The sequence below is a fragment of the Dermacentor albipictus genome, chromosome 1 (genome assembly GCF_038994185.2).
Source record: "Dermacentor albipictus isolate Rhodes 1998 colony chromosome 1, USDA_Dalb.pri_finalv2, whole genome shotgun sequence".
NCBI lineage: Eukaryota > Metazoa > Arthropoda > Arachnida > Ixodida > Ixodidae > Dermacentor > Dermacentor albipictus.
Window position 1 is genome coordinate 82728456 of NC_091821.1, and position 15794 is coordinate 82744249.

Below are 15794 nucleotides of genomic sequence, written 5' to 3' on the forward strand. Positions count from 1 at the left end.
GTCCACAACCAGTAGAATTCTTCGGTCATCCCTCCTCATTTGGTCATCAAGTTTGATGAGCCACTCAGAAAAGAGTTCTCTGGTCATCCAGGCTCACTTGTTGGCACGGTAGTGGTACGGTACCAACATGACGTTTTTCATGCAGCGAGGCTTTGTGTACGTGCCGATGACGAGCGGTTTAATTTTCTTTGTGCCTGTTGCAATGCAGCAGAGCAGGACTGTATTGTAAAGATGCGACTTCTTCCCTCTTTTGCACTGCTCTCCTTTCAAGTGCATTGTCTGGTCAAGAGCTGATAAAAACATGCTGTCTTGTCTGCGTTGAAAATATCGTCTTCAGAGTATGATTCAGCCACCTCTAGAAAACGATCATTGTGCCAGGAATCCGCACCTTCTCCGTCGGCAGCCTTTTCCTCGCCCGAGACTACCTGCCAAGTTATTCAGTTCCTTTGGCCGAAACAAAAGAGCCAACCTGCACTGGCGTTGAACCCAGTTATTTCGAGTGCATTGGCAAATTCACATGCTTTTTCTGAAGCATTGGGCCAGACACAGGAATGTTTTGCAGTCTGGCGTCTTAGAACCACGTGAGAACAGCTTGGTCCACATTTTGAAAGTTTCCCAGTCACAGTTGTTTCCTTGTAGAAGTGAGTTGTGACTCCTGGTGAAGCTTTACAATCTTGTCTTGGTCTTTCAAGATGGTCACGACGGTTGATGGGGCAATGCCACGCTGTCTGCACCCGGCGATTTGCTTTTTCCCTGCGGCAGTTTCCTGCAATACGTCTAATTTGACCTTCAACAAAAACTGCTTTCGCTTCTTGGCGCCTTTGCTAGCTGCATTCATCGTTGGATCTCGCGAAAACTCGCGAAAGTGCAAGCCGCCCGCTCAGTGCCTTGAGTCAAGGCACTGAGCTTCAGGGGACCGCCGGAAAATGTTCGTTATTCTGAAAGGTCGTAATAGTGAAAGCCCAAAAATTAGCCATAACAATAGCATTTCAGTAACGCAAACGTCCTACCTTTGAGACGGTACCTCCTTGAACTCGTTTCTCACATAATGCACACGTGATCGTCAGACAAGGCACATTTATTTGAAATAGTCCGTGATCGTCTTCCGACGGGTGCAGCACTGACTCTGCAGCACAAACGATTCCAGACCGTCCGCATTCTTATGCACGCCTTCGGTCGCTGTGCTGCTTTTGGCTATAAATATGCAGAGTTTTCGTAAGCAGTCCAACGCATCTGTGGCCGACACGGACTCGTCGCGGTCTTCGGGTGCTGCCGTAACGTCATCGTCCATCATCGTCTATCTTTGAGAATCGTGGCGATCGTCGACCGCGCCACTCCACGTTCTTTAGCCACGACGGATTGTTTCTTCCCGTTTTCTATCTCGCGAAGAATGTCTACTTTCTCGCTCAAAGAAAACTGCTTTTGCTTCTTCGCCGTGGTTAGAGTTGTTGAGCTCATGGCAACGCGAACGCCGGCACGCACTTCTAACACAATAATATAACCAGAAGAAAAACAAGATGGACAGGCCTGATACGGGTGACAGCACGCAAACAACTGAGAAAACAAGCAAGAAAAACGTGATGCATCGTCGCCTCCGCAACAGGAAAAAAAGAAAAGGGCCCACTTCAGCGTTAATTACTACTTGTTTTTTTTCCTTCTGCCGCACCGTGTCAGGTTTTACGAGCCCATGCTCCCCGCCTCTCCACTCACAAAGCCTGGTGCGTCGTTGCCTCCGCAACGGAGAAGGGGAAAAAAAAAAAATCCCTGCCCCCATGCTCTGCCCGCATCTTTCTCCTCCCGCGCCATCTCTGGTTTTTGCGGGAAGCAAGTTGCAAGGCGCCCGCTCTTTGCGCTGCTTCGTCTGCTAGCTTAGAGCTCCGACTGCCGTGGCGGATACACTGAAATCTAAGAATCCTCGCATATCAGGATATGAGTTTGTAGTACTGAGGTGTTGTTAAGATGACACGGAAATTAAATAACGATCGTTATTCTGATATGTTCGTTATCCTGAAGTTCGTAGTAGTGAAATATTTTTACATTGAAACTATAAGCAGTCGGCATGTGATTTCTTGAAGGTTCCTTAATCTGAAATGTTCGTTGTAATGGGGTTTGACTGTATAGCCCTTAGCATCTACAGTTTAACATGCATGGTTGTATTTGCTTCCTTGTTCTTTTGCAAGCACATTGCACTCAAGACTAGTCAGAAGCTTTTGTCAAAGGAGTGGTTTTATAAAGTTTTAATGTGTGGTTTTCTTTTGAAATGTCACTGTTTTGGTTCTGAACTGAAAAATAAAAGTGTTACTCAAGTGTTATCCTATTCGTGGCATCTTTTATGGCATGAGATGAAAAATTATAGCAAATTGTGGTGCATGGCTTCTCCTGGAAGTTCTAGGTTTCACCTTCTTAGCAGTAGTAGTCAACAGATTGTAAGGAAGTTGTATGTTCATATTGATAAAACAAGCAGGGCAATCACTTAGGTGCATTTTATTAATGGGAAGCAGTTTTTTAATGCACCACTTCTCTTCTTGACTGTAAAGTGACCTTTCTTGATAAAACATTCACTTGACCTTATGCCAGACTGCTTACATATTTCTGCACCTAAGCTGAAAATAACTATGATAGGTGGTGTGCCATTGCTTTTGTCAAATCCACTTCCACTGGCTTAGCAACTATCAAAGCAAAGAAAGCACCATCCATGAAAGTGAATGAGAATATAGCCCTTAGCATCTACAGTTTGTTAACATGCATGGTTGTATTTGCTTTATTCTAAAGGAACTTCTCTTTTGCAAGCACATTGTACTCAAGACTAGTGAGAAGCTTTTGTCAAAGGAGTGGTTTTAATATGTGGTTTTCTTTTGAAATGTCGCTGTTTTGGTTTTGAACTGAAAAATAAAAGTGCTACTCATTTTAACCTTATTCAATGGCACCTTATATGGCACGAGATGAAAAATTATAGTAAAGTGTGGTGCACAGCTTCTCCCAGAAGTTATAACTTTCACCTTCCTAGCCGTGGTAGTCAGCAGTTTGTAATGAAGTTGCGTGTTCATATTAATAAAACAAGTAGGGCAATCGCTGAGGTGTATTTCATTAATGGGAAGCAGTTTTTTTAATGCACCACTTAGTTCTCTTCTCGACTGTAAAGTGACTTTTTTTGATAAAATATTCACTTGACCCTATGCAAGGTTGCTTAGTGGCAGTTTGTAGCAGAAGGTGCTGGGGTTTGTGGGGACCGAAGTGCCTTCCTGTGCCTCGTCCCCCAGCTTATGCATTGTGCTTAGTTCGATCTTCGGGAGCCGGCACCATAATGGCAACAAGGCAGACACGACTAGCGCACCTGAGCTAATTTCCCGCGCAGACTGTGCTTCTTTCTCCCGGGGTCGAATCACCGCACGAGCAAGTATCACCAGGACGTGCCCTGATTGGCCTTCTAAATGGCGGCTCCAAGGCGCCCTTTCCACCCGAGCTCCGTGGCAGATGCTCACAGGCCCGCAGTTAGGTGGTAATGTGGGACCTTTGCTCCCGCAACTTCTCATTCTCGCGCTTGATGGACAGCTTCCCAATTAGCCCTAGCGCGGCGGGTGCGCATACTCTATCGGTGTTGCGGTGAGCCTTTGCCCCTAAGTACACTGTGCTGTATCTTGGGTTTGTTGGCGATCTGACTCTGCCGTGTCGGAGGATCGACAAACCCTGCCATAGCGCCTTTGTGTGTTGTGGAGTGGAGGAGTGTTGTATCTTTTCCTGACCGTTACTCGTAGGGTGAGCCTTGTGCAAACCCATCTCCACATAACTGGCACCCAACATGGGGTCCGGGCCTTGTGTAAACCCATCTCCACAGGTATTTTCTTTTTCTCTCTCTCTTTTTATTAAACTTTCAATTGTTGGTGTACTCCTGTGTACTCAAGCAACTCAGTTTCATCTATTTTGTGCCATGTTTCTGTGATAAAGACAAAAACCCGCCATGGTTGCTTAGTGGCTATGAAGTTGGGCTGCTAAGCACTAGGTCACAGGATCAAATCCTGGCCATGGTGGCCGCATTTTGATGGGGGCAAAATGTGAAAGGGGAAAACCCTCGTTTGCATCGATTTCGGTGTACATTAAAGATCCCCAGGTGGTGCAAATTATTCCGGAATCCCTCACTACGGCATGCCTCATAGTCACAGGGTTCGTAGCAGTCCTTAAAACCCTTGAAAACCCTTAATTATTTTGAAGTCCTTAAATATACTTGAATTTCGTCAGTAGGCTTTCGTTCAGCCAGTTTTTAGCGGATGCCTCTTGCAACGCCTGGCAACTACGTACTCGAGCCAACCAAGGCATCCAATCCAATCTGTTTCTGTAGCGACAACGCAGTAGCGTTATGGTGGCTAGAAGGCGGTAGTGTGACGGGCGAGAGCAGAGGGGTGCACAAATCTGTGATGAAAGATGGTGGCCCCGATAGATGGCGCTGGCTGCACGACGGGAAGTGTTCTGGGACCTCTGCTTTTCCTCCTTTATGTCAACGACGTAGTCTGCTTAAGTAAGATCCCAACATTTGTGATCTACGCAGATGATACCACTCTGTTCTTCCGAGCAGCACATGTACGAGATCTTGGAACAGCAAGCTACAGAGTGTCTGCGCCGACTTCATGAATGGTCTGAATCGAACTCGCTAATCATAAACACAGAAAAAAGTAAAGCTGTATTATTTAGGCCTCGTAACAAGATTGCTTCTACTCCACAAATCTGCTTAGAATTGGGTTCGTCGTCCATTCAAATAGTTCCCGTGGTCAAAAGTCTGGGTGTTTTCTTGAACGAAAATTTATCGTGGGACGATCACGTTGAAATGGTCAGGGGCAAGTTGTCAAAGGTTGTTGGTATCGTGTCCCGACTGCGATATTTCCTACCGAAGTGTGTTAAGCAAATGCTGTACAATGCACTGTTTTTTTCAGTTGTTAATTACTGTATCTTGGTCTGGGGCACCACGTCATTTACCAATATCAGATGGCTGCACATGCTTCAGAAGAGAATTGTTCGAAATATTGTTAATGCTTCAAGATTTGAACATACCGCACCGATCTTTGCGTCACTTGTCATCACCCCCCTTCCCCAACTGCATGAAAATTTACTGTTAAGGCGGTATAAAACAAGTATAAGACAGAATAATACATTCATGTTAGACCTGGCAATCTTGAAATGCAAGGAACTTAAGTATGCTACCCGCACTGGCTTCACGTGGTTTGTGCCTAAAACGCGAACGAATTATGGTCGCCAAATGCTTAGCTACATTCTTCCACAGACGTTAAATAACGCGCTGTGAATTGATGTTAATTTATGTACTGCTGACACTTATGTCATAGTGCTTTGTGCTTGCTTTTGATTTTGCCTGTAATGTTCAAATACTGTTTCATTTGTGTCAATGTTGTTATTGCGAATGCTTTACACATGCTGTATGATACACTGCGATACTGTTGCCAAGTCATTGTAGGGTGCGTCGACCTCTGTCAAGCCTTTCTTCTGGCTTTTTGTCGATGCACCCAACATCCTCATGACGATGTTGAATAAAAGAATTGAATTGAATTGACAGGTGCCAGCGGTGCTGGCCGGTTTTGCGTAGGGCCACATGTGTTTACTTTCACCTTGTTTCCAATAATTACCCGCCACGTCGATGTTAACAGAACATGAACTAGTCATTTTGTTAGTTCGTTGAAAAGCATGCGTTTCAAATTTTAAATGGTACCTTAGCACAAACAAAAACCACTGTCTCTGATAGACGTAACTGGCAAGCGGCGTTTAGTTTATAATGAAATGTTTATCAGCGTTGACTAGTTTTGACATGTTTCACCAACTTCATCTGAATTAATCCATTTACGTGAGCGCATAGTCAAACTGTGTCTTGAGTGTTTTTTTCTCTGAGCCTTGTTTGGAGTGTAAACTGCTTAATGTTCTATCTTACAAGAAGCAATGGTTCGCATGTAGCGTGTTTATTTCAAAGGTTTTGTTCAGTGTTGAAATCATTTAAATTTAATTTTCTTTTTTCCTTTTCGTTAGAGAGCTTATATTTTAGTGTAGAAATGGCAGTGCTATAGTCAGGGCTCTGTTGCACTGAACATCTTTATTTATTATTTTTTTAAACTCTTTCTGTCCTTTATACTGTATACTCCACTTTATATGCACACCCAATACATGTGAGGGAAGTTGAAAAACACATTTATTCATCACACATTTCTTTCACATTTTTTCATCACATTCGGGGGTAGTCAAATTACCTGCACCTCCTCAACTTCAAATGCTTCAGTCGCTCCCTTTGGGCAGTGCTGTCCTTATTTAAAGCCTTTGTCAAGAAGTGCATACGTGTGAGTATATAAAACCGCACTATTTTTGCAGTCAATTCTTTGCTGTGAACATCACAGCCAGCTCGACCCAGTTTGATGCCTGCTAAGAACTGCATGAAATCATGGATGCTGAAGGAATGCAGTTTTTCAGCAGAAAAAAAAAAAAGTAAACGCATCCTCTAGGGTCTTTACCAGTATGGCCATATTGTCATAAGGATACCGCAGTCCTCCTTTGTCAAAGTGGTAGACTAGTTCACTGGTTTCACTCCGGCTTCTTGTGTCTTCCTGGCAAGGATAGAAATGCACTCATTGCAGCAGCTGCATTTGTTGACCTTTCTTGCAACATAGCCAGCAATGTAAAAATAAGACGGCTATTGCTTTTCTCTATTACGTAACCCCTGTGGTCAGTGCTCAGACACTGCAGTGCAGACGTAGCCCCATCAAGATCTCCAATTTCTAACATATCTTCAATGATGTCTCATATGCTGAAAATGGCATCACTAGTGGTTGGTGACGAGGCATCAGGGACAGCGTTTACAAGATTTGCTGGAGAGTTTCCATTCTTCAGTGGTCTAGCAAGGTTATAAAAACCCAAGCAATTCATAGTGACAAGAAACTGTCCAGGATTTGGATGGTCGTTGGTACCGAAATATTGCTTGATTATCCCAAAAACGTTTTCCAACTTGTCCTGGCTAAGCCAGGATGTTAACATGTACCTAAAGCCGAGTGATATTAAGTAGCTTAGAAGTGAGAGCGTGCTACATATAGTGACACGTAGCCCTTTGGCACAGCTTTTACTCACAAACCAGCCACCGACTTCTTTTGCTGCTTCTTCCCAGTAGTCTAAAAATACAAGGAAGGCCTCGAGCTCAGCAACTCTGTCTGATGATGATCTAAGCCAATCTCGCGGGCACCTGGACGTCATTACAGATATCAGTCGACTCATTTGCTTCACCTCATTGCACCTCATCAGCAATTTGTTGATTTGCCTGACGCATTGCTGCTAGATCCTGTTCTGCATTCAGCAGTTTTTTCTGAGCAGTACGCAAGCTGCGGCGTAAGTTAGCATGCTTTTTCAGACATTTGGATATTCCCCCATTCCGTCGCTATCGTGAAAATTTATTCTGCAGCAGCTTTCTCAACTATTTGCCATGAATGCAGGGGCCGTTACTTTCAGATACATAAGTGCACTTGATGGAAAAGTAACACCCAGCAAATTATATATATCTCTTCCTTGCTTCTCTGGTTTCATGCCGCAGCTTCCACACAATACAAGTGCATGCGTGCTGTGGAGCACTGACTGTGCTTCCTCCGGCGAAGAAACAGTGCACCGTGAGCGCAGTTGGCCACTGAGGAATACAGAGCAACACAACAATTCCGGTTGGTTGCTTTCTGACTTGAATTTCACTAACTTGGGCAGCAAGATGTGGTCAACCTGCTCGCTCTCGAGCTCACAGACTCCGAAGAGCACACTGTAACATTCACTTAGAAATGTTACCGTATTCTATGTTGCATCAGGTAGGCAGAAATTATGACACAAACGCTCAAGTTGCCAGGCGTGCTGTATATCTGAGGCGATGATATCTGGCTCCTGGCATAGCTGCATGTGTGCTGCGACGTCTTCTTACTGGGCATCTTGCCTGTTGATTGCATTCAGCTTTAGCCATTTTGCAGCAGGTCCATGCTGCTCACGTATATTTCTCTCTTTCCTTTTTATCGGAGCTTTCTTTGTGAAATACTTAGGTGCATCAGGGAACACAGTAGGCACGGCGTCTTCTTTCAGATGCGGATGATCGCAAGGCATTTCCACAACCTCACCATTGATTGTGTGCCGGTAGGTCCTTTCGATGAATCTTTCATTGAAGTGCTGTTCACAAACCATGCTGTCGTTGGTAAGCTTTTTGTCAGCCCGTTTAATATTTCGGGCCCATTGCTCCCTTTGCAAGAGATCATTTGGGGCTTTAAACACAAAGCTTTTGCGAGCAAGATAGATACCCGCCTTTGCATCCAGGTACAAAGCACATACTTGAGCGACTACAGCATGGTTCGCTACATCCAACAGTCTGAATCTGAAGAGTCCATTCCTCGTGTGGCAAACCGACGACCAAACACTGCAGACAAATTTCACGGACGACAGAGGCGATAGCAAAGTGTCAACGCAGCCGGCGAAGCCTAGTCAGTGGTGTTAGATACGGGACCTTTTCCTGAGCCTCCTTCGAGTTCACCAGACCACATCGAATCGCGCCACAGCTAATTAAGGAGCGCAGAAGCACGTATACCACATTCCCGAGGCGCAGCACGTGCAAACTAGTTGGCGTCCCCCACCTCGTGTGCCGCAGGCGGAGCTATTCACTGCTTAACTCTTCTCGAAAGTGAAGCGAGAGCCTGGCACTGTTCCAGGTAAAGTGGGTCCCGAGGCAAGACGGCTGTAATGCACCGTGAAACCCTGACAGCATCGCCCCCATCCACCTATTGTGACGGCGCATTTCAAGCCGGGAAGGCAATACCGCAGAGAGAAGTAAGTCCTCGGACAATTGGGGCCCAAGGAGCGACCCTCTCCGCCGGGTGTGACACAATCGCACGGGCTCCTACCATTGGCCGAAAATGACGACACCTGAGCGGGCTCGCCAATTGGCAGAAAATGGCGTCACCTGAGCGGGCTTGCCGATTGGCCGAACGCGACGTGACTTCGAGACACCGAAGGGTTTAAAAGCCAGAGACCAGGAGCAGCAAGGGAGCATTCCTAGAACATTCCTTGATTCATCTCTTTCGAGCTTCTTGCCACGGGCACAGCGTCTGAGTTGCTGCCGGCCCGTAATGACTTCTGTGACTGTTAATTTCTTGGTCGTCTCACTGTAAATAATGTAAATAAACCTCAAGTTTTTCATCCCGAGGTCCTCCTCAACTCCTGCAGTGTTCAGCCGTCGCAAGCGTGGCACCTTTGAACACAGCAGTGCCCCTAGCAGTGGCTAAATTTTCACCACGTTCCGCGCGCTTCTGCTTCATGGCACGGATAAGGCGCCTGTCACACTACCGCTCTCTAGCCACCATAGTAGCGTGGTTACAGTGGTGGCAACGACTGCAGCTAAGCCTACCTTCGTTGTGGGAAAGCATGGTGTGCGAATAATCGCTGTCGCATCTTTCGTAGCCACAATATGCCAGGAAAGTGCAATTTCCAGCAGTCATGGTTAAACAGTGCTGCTTATAGGGAGTGGATTTCTCCGGATACATCAAACTCGCATCGGGCAAAGTGCAAGACATGCGGGAAAACCTTCGATGTATCATCAATGGGTGAGTTGGCAACAGTGCTGCTTATAGGGAGTGGATTTCTCCGGATACATCAAACTCGCATCGGGCAAAGTGCAAGACATGCGGGAAAACCTTTGATGTATCATCAATGGGTGAGTTGGCAACAGTGCTGCTTATAGGGAGTGGATTTCTCCGGATACATCAAACTCGCATCGGGCAAAGTGCAAGACGTGGGAAAACCTTCTATGTATCATCAATAGGTGAGTCGGCCCTCAAAAGTCATGTGAAGAGCGCAAAACGCATTGCGAACACGAAAGCGACTACGGCGCATAGTACCATGCAGTGCTACTTGACGGCAATTGCTTGTGAGCAACGCATCGAGCGAGCTCCATCAACGTTGTCGGATGTGAGCAGCCTGTGCAAAGCGCATGAGTGCGTGCCTGACGCGAAGATACTGTGGACTCTGAAAATGGTAACATCACACTATTCCTACAACTCATCATCACACACAGTGGAATTCAAGAAAATGTTCCCGGATAGCGAAATCGCTAAGGCATTTTCCTGCAGTGAAAGAAAATTGCATACGCAGTGTGCCATGGTCTGAGACCATTTTTTCTCTCGTGCCCACAACGTGAATTAGAGCGATCTGATGGCTTCACCGTTCTGTTTGATGAGTCTTTGAACGACTGCCTGCAGAGAAAACAGATGGACATCCATTTGCGGTACTAGAGCACAATGCCCGAGCATGTAACCACGAGATATTATACGTCGGTGTTCATGGGACATTCGACTGCCGAAGACCTTCAGGAGAAACTTCTGACTGCCTTGGCAGGTTTGCCGCTAGTGAAAGCTGTCCAGCTGTCTATGGATGGCCCCAATGTGACCCTAAAGTGTTTTTGGGAAATGCAGGAATACTTACAGCAGAACCATCAAGTTCAGTGTTTGGACCTGGGCACTTGCGGACTGGTCTACATACAATACATAATGCTTACAGGGTGGCTGTTGTTGCCAGCAAGTGGGGCATAGAGAATCTTCTTTCAAGCTTCGGTGCCATTTTTCATGATGCGCCAGCACTAAGGGAAGACTTCTCTACTGTGACAGGCCAAATGACATTTCCTCTGAACTTTGTTGCTCATCGCTGGGTAGAAAATGTTGTGATCGAACATGCCATTGCGCTGTGGGGTGATATGAAAAGGTACGTGGAATGTGCAAAAAGAACGAGGTGAACTTGCCAAAGTGTGCGTCATTCACACAGCTCTGCGAATTTTGCCAGGACCCACTGCTGTTGGCCAAACTGAACTTTGCTCTCGGCATCGCGATGATTCTGAAACCATTCCTCACGGAATACCAAATGGACAAAGGACTGATGTTCTTTTTAAAAAGAGATGTGGAGTGTCTCGTGAGGAAACTTCTCATGAGATTCATGAAGTGCTCAGTGCTGCCAGCTTCCACGGGAATTGTCGGCTTGCTCAAAATGGATCTTGTAAACCCAAATAAACATGTATCCTCGGAGAAAGTTGACATTGGGCATGCAGCTGAAGAAATGGTCAAAGCCGCGAAGGTGAGCGCCAAGGACGTATTCGCCTTCAGGATGGAATGTAGACAGTTCCTTATCAGTACTACCAAGAAAATTCTGCAAAAGAGCCCGCTGGCTTACCATCTAGTTAAGAGGCTGTCTTCGTTAGACCCTCGCCAAATGACCTCAAAGCCAGATGAGTGCCTCACAGGCTTCAGGAAAGTATTAGACGCGCTCACTGCAGTTAGACGATTGGGTGAGCATGAGCGTGATTCTGTCCTAGGCGAATACGCAGAACTTATGCAAGAGAAGAAAAACCTGCGGCAGTTTGACAAACGCTCATTTAGCCTAGACGAGTTCTACTTTGAGCTGTTGACGGTTGACTCATCCTATAAGCACTTCTGGAAAGTTGTCTGACTGCTGCTCGTCTTGAGCCAAGGGCAGGCAACTGTTGAAAGGGGCTTCAGCATGAACCGCCAGGTCTCTGTCGAAAACCTGAAGGAGATCTTATATGTGTCGCAGCGAATCATTTACAATGCAGTAGGCAAGGCTGGTAGCATCCTGAACATTGTAATAACGAAGGAGTTGCGTAGATCTGTCTTGGCCGCACACAACCGCTATCGAGCTTACTTGAAGGGTAAAAAAAATAGAAGCGATCGAGCAGTCAAAGGCATCAAAGAGAAGCCACGTTGAAGAAGAAATACATGGCATGAAGATGAAGAGGAGGATGCTGGAGGCAACAATTGCCGATTTAACTGCTTGTGCTGACAACTACGCTGAGCAGGCAGAAGCTACAAGCGACATGACCTTCATTGTGAAGTCCAACAGTTTGAGAAAAACGTCAAAAGAAATAACTGGAGCTTGCAGAAATGGATAACAAGTTGAAGGGAAAGCTTCAGGAACCTAATCGTGAGTCCACTATTTGAGAATGGGCCTCTCTTTATGGGTGTGTCCAATGCGTCTAGATTGTGAAATTAATTAGTTTAAGCAAACCGGCAAAAGGAATGTTGACACCTGCAGAAAAAAAATGCAGCGAGACCAACAATAAACAAAAAGTGAGCTCATAAAAGCTGTGAAAACTTTAGTTAGCTATTGATTGTGGAAAATGTGCCTACTTTTGCTTGTGTGCAGTAAAAGATGTGCTTCCTTGCTGTAAAGCATGTTGTGGTCTTTTTCTATGATCTCAAAAAGTCTTGTTTCAAGTCTTTGAAAAGTCTTTCTTAGGGCCTTGAAAGTCCTTAAAAACACTTGAATTTTTCCTTCACGGTGGCTATGAACCCTGTATTCAGATTGTGGTTTTGGCATGTAAAAATCAAATTTTTTAAAATGATGATGAAACTTCTTCAACTCGCAATATTGCTGCACTCGTGATAGTTTGGCCTCAGCAACAGCTTTGCAAAAGGCACTGGATTTATTCCTGGTTCCAGTAGGAAACAATCAGAATGTGTCCGACTGTCCCTCCCCTGTTACTTGACCTCTTTCAGGGATAGAATTGCGCAGAAAGGGTGGTGTGAAACAAACAGCCACATAGCAAAATCACATGTTTCGCATGTTTTTGTGAGAGAGAGAGCGATGAAATTAAGACTTTATTCCAGGTCAGACAGACCTATTCCTGACTGTACGATGCAGTGTGATGGAAGGTGAAACATGCAAGTGTGCTGCCTGTTTCCAGTTGCAGACCTTTTGAGGCAACACCATCAGCGCTTGCTGCATGCATGCTTTGACCCTTAAGTGTCTTCTGCAGGGTGTCTACCAACCGGGAAAACTCAGGGAATTTGTGCTTCTATCACGAAAAATTAGCTGTAATCTTATTGAAAGAGAATGAAAGTCTTGTTAATTCTGGCTCCAGTAACAGAGGAATCGAGGATTTTTTTGGACATGCGCAATAATTCGCATGGCTTCGCGGCACCACCACATACTCCATAGAGTCAATGTATAGTGCTCTGACTGCAGTTCTGAAACGGCATTAATCAAAGCCACCGCCGCCGCAATTTTGATTATCTCGCCGCCTCGAACTGGTGCTCTCGCGCACAGATCCATTGGCAGCCATAGCCACCACTGCACAACGTTAGGCCTAGCTGCTTCTACGTTCGCTAGCTTTTTGCCATGCGGTGCCATGTTTTTCATTGAAAGAATTCACCACTGTCAGCAATGGCACCAACGCCGCCTTTGTAATCCTCGTGATTGGCTTCCAAGCTCGCAAAGCACAGCGCGTTGCGTAATGCCAGTCTCCAAAAGTTAGCGTCGCCTCAATACAGAAATGTTACGCGGTGAAGCATAACAAGCATGGGACAGGGCAATTTTCTTGTGACACAGTATGTATTTCTTAATTATACACCTGTGCACCTCTGTCTCCTGTCACAGTACGAGCACCGATATGCCTAATAAGTGTACTGGCAGGCCTTCTGAGCTTCTTCGGACATGCCTGTGGCAATTTGAGCTCTGAACTCTTTCATTACTGCGAGACAGAGCGCCTATTGTTCGAGTTGCTGCACGTGTCTGTGACAGTCAAGATGCCACCCCAGCCAAGAGGTAAAGCTATTAAGAAGGCTGGAAAGGCACAGAAAGCAGTCCGCACTACTGACAAGAAGAAAAAGAAGCGCAGGAAGGAGGAGAGCTTCAGCATCTACATTTACAAGGTACTCGAGCAGGTGCACCCTGACACCGGCATCTCCAGCAAGGTGATGTCGATCATCAACAACTTTGTCAACGACATCTTCGAACGCATCGCTGTTGAAGCGTCTTGGCTGGCGCACTACAACAAGCGCTCCACCATCACCAGCCGCGAAGTACAGACCGCAGTGCGCCTGTTGCTACCTGGAGAACTCGCCAAGCACGCGGTCTCGGAAGGCACGAAGGCTGTCACGAAGTACACATCCTCGAAGTGAAGTTGCAGACTATTTATTTTCTTCATCTGTTCACCGTGCAGCGTGTCAGACCACGCGTTCATCACCAAAGCCCATGGAGTGCTGTGCTATTTCCACTTTACGTGAACTTTTTTTTCTTGACGTGCATTTAACCTTCACAAGCCGCACCTCTGGGGTTCAGTGCATTTCGCATGTCATCTGCCAGTTTTAGCCTCCAGCCTGTGTGAATACTGTCCTGTACTTCTGAGTGTGGTGATGAGTGAATAAAACAAAATTGGACAGGTAAAAAAAAAAACTAGCTTTTTATAGGTCTCGGAAAAAAAAAAAATATTTACCACAACAAATTATATTCCAGCACACATTGCAGCATAGCATGTTGTGCATAATGAAATTCTCCTTTCAAAAACGTGCGTTGCCAAACAAAATTTTTTTAGGTATAACAAAAATTCTAGAAAGCGCCATTTTTGCTGCCAGATGATAAAAACAACAATAAAGAAACGATATCTGCTAAAACAATAATATCAAAGGTAATTCCGAATACGCATTTCAAAAATAAATAACCCGGGAATAGTGTCTGAAAAAATGAATGCTCAGTACACTGCCGTTCCTTGGATACAAAAAAGAAACAAAGACCAGTTCATCGCTCATGCCATGCGGTGAAGCAGTTCCTGGATTTTGTGAAGCATACGTGCACTTTTCCTGCAAAATGTCTGGAATTTGTTCATCTTTGTGGCCCTCGTAACACATTTTGCAGTTCCGTCTTTTCGGCATCTGAGGATGGTCCGATGAGAAGTCCAGGGAACACACTTCACCAGTTCGTCTAGAGTCATGCACCTCTTCCAAGACCAACCACTCTCAGCGTAGCTGGGCAACTACAAGATTATGCATCCAAGCACATCTGTTTGCATTTTTGCAGATAGTCTTTATCACTTCTGCAGAGAAGAAGAGTAGGAGGAAATCCCACACCGTTGCAAACTGTCTTGCACTGATCCGCAGTGCTGGGCTGAGATGTGCTACGGGTGGCCTTCGTGGCATGAACGGAAATTTCTTTGCTGCCAATGGCAGCACATTATAACCAAGCAAATTATACACCCTGAAGATAATCGGGAGAGCTCTCAGGTCGTGCGAAAAGACGGCAGATAAGTGCGTACAAGGAAGGAAACCGCTCAAGGCCATAATGGAAACTCGCCGGTGAACGGTTGCATATGTCCCTTGCTGACTCAAAACATTGTCGCCGTCAGAGCTTGAATCTGCTTTGCTGTCATCTTTGGAATCATAACTGGAGTCCTCATTACTAAATTGAAGTGTGGGTGCAGCATAGTTTGAGCACGACGCTTTTCTCGCGATGCAGCCGCGAGGGATGACATGGGAGCCACTTTCAATAACTGCGCAGTGACACCGGCAGTGCCCCTTGCCTGACTTTTACTGGACAAGTGAAACCGATACTCTTGGAAACTGATTGAAAAGGCCAGGTCCACATGTTAGACATGCGGCGGACCATCAGAAATACACTTTGGTGGAATAAAACGACTCGGACTCCAAACCAAAGCTCACTAGTGAACAGCTGGCGTCATTTTCGGTTTATTATCACCGCTCAGCACTGTCGGACGGCAAAGCCGGCGATATAATTTAATTCTTGACTTACTGGGAGTCATTTGATCACAAAATTTTCATACTAGTGCAGTGGAATCCTGAGCGACATGACTTTTTCTCAAGCGCAGCAGAAGGTGATGGCTATGGCTCTTTCCACTACAACATAGGCACATTCATTCGCAAAAAGGTCCATCAAAGATCACAACATCACCAGAGAGCGAAAATTTTAACTGGTTCTCAAAGTTCAGTGCCTGTACTACT

General features: G+C 45.7%; 2 protein-coding genes across 5 annotated transcripts in view; both read left to right on the forward strand.

The window, feature by feature from the left end:
* The window catches only part of LOC135907454 (small ribosomal subunit protein RACK1-like), a 41631-nt gene extending 33879 nt beyond the window's left edge, over positions 1–7752 (forward strand). Inside the window, exons 7-8 of one of the 4 annotated variants that reach the window (XM_065439145.1) lie at positions 4544–4629; positions 7568–7752. In XM_065439145.1, coding sequence (XP_065295217.1) covers positions 4544–4629; positions 7568–7661 — 180 coding nt within the window. In that variant the 3' untranslated portion in view covers positions 7662–7752. Of the gene's footprint in view, positions 1–3355; positions 3734–3755; positions 4511–4543; positions 5487–7567 lie in introns of those variants that run through there. The other 3 variants (XM_065439143.2, XM_065439146.1, XM_065439147.1) reach the window with 3 other exon arrangements.
* Positions 7753–13571: 5819 nt separating this feature from the next.
* On the forward strand, positions 13572–14067 carry LOC135907455 (histone H2B-like). Its single transcript, XM_070522913.1, has one exon. It carries the CDS (start codon positions 13587–13589, stop codon positions 13959–13961), a length of 375 nt encoding a protein of 124 aa, XP_070379014.1. The 5' UTR covers positions 13572–13586; the 3' UTR covers positions 13962–14067.
* The last annotated feature ends 1727 nt before the right edge of the window (positions 14068–15794 follow it).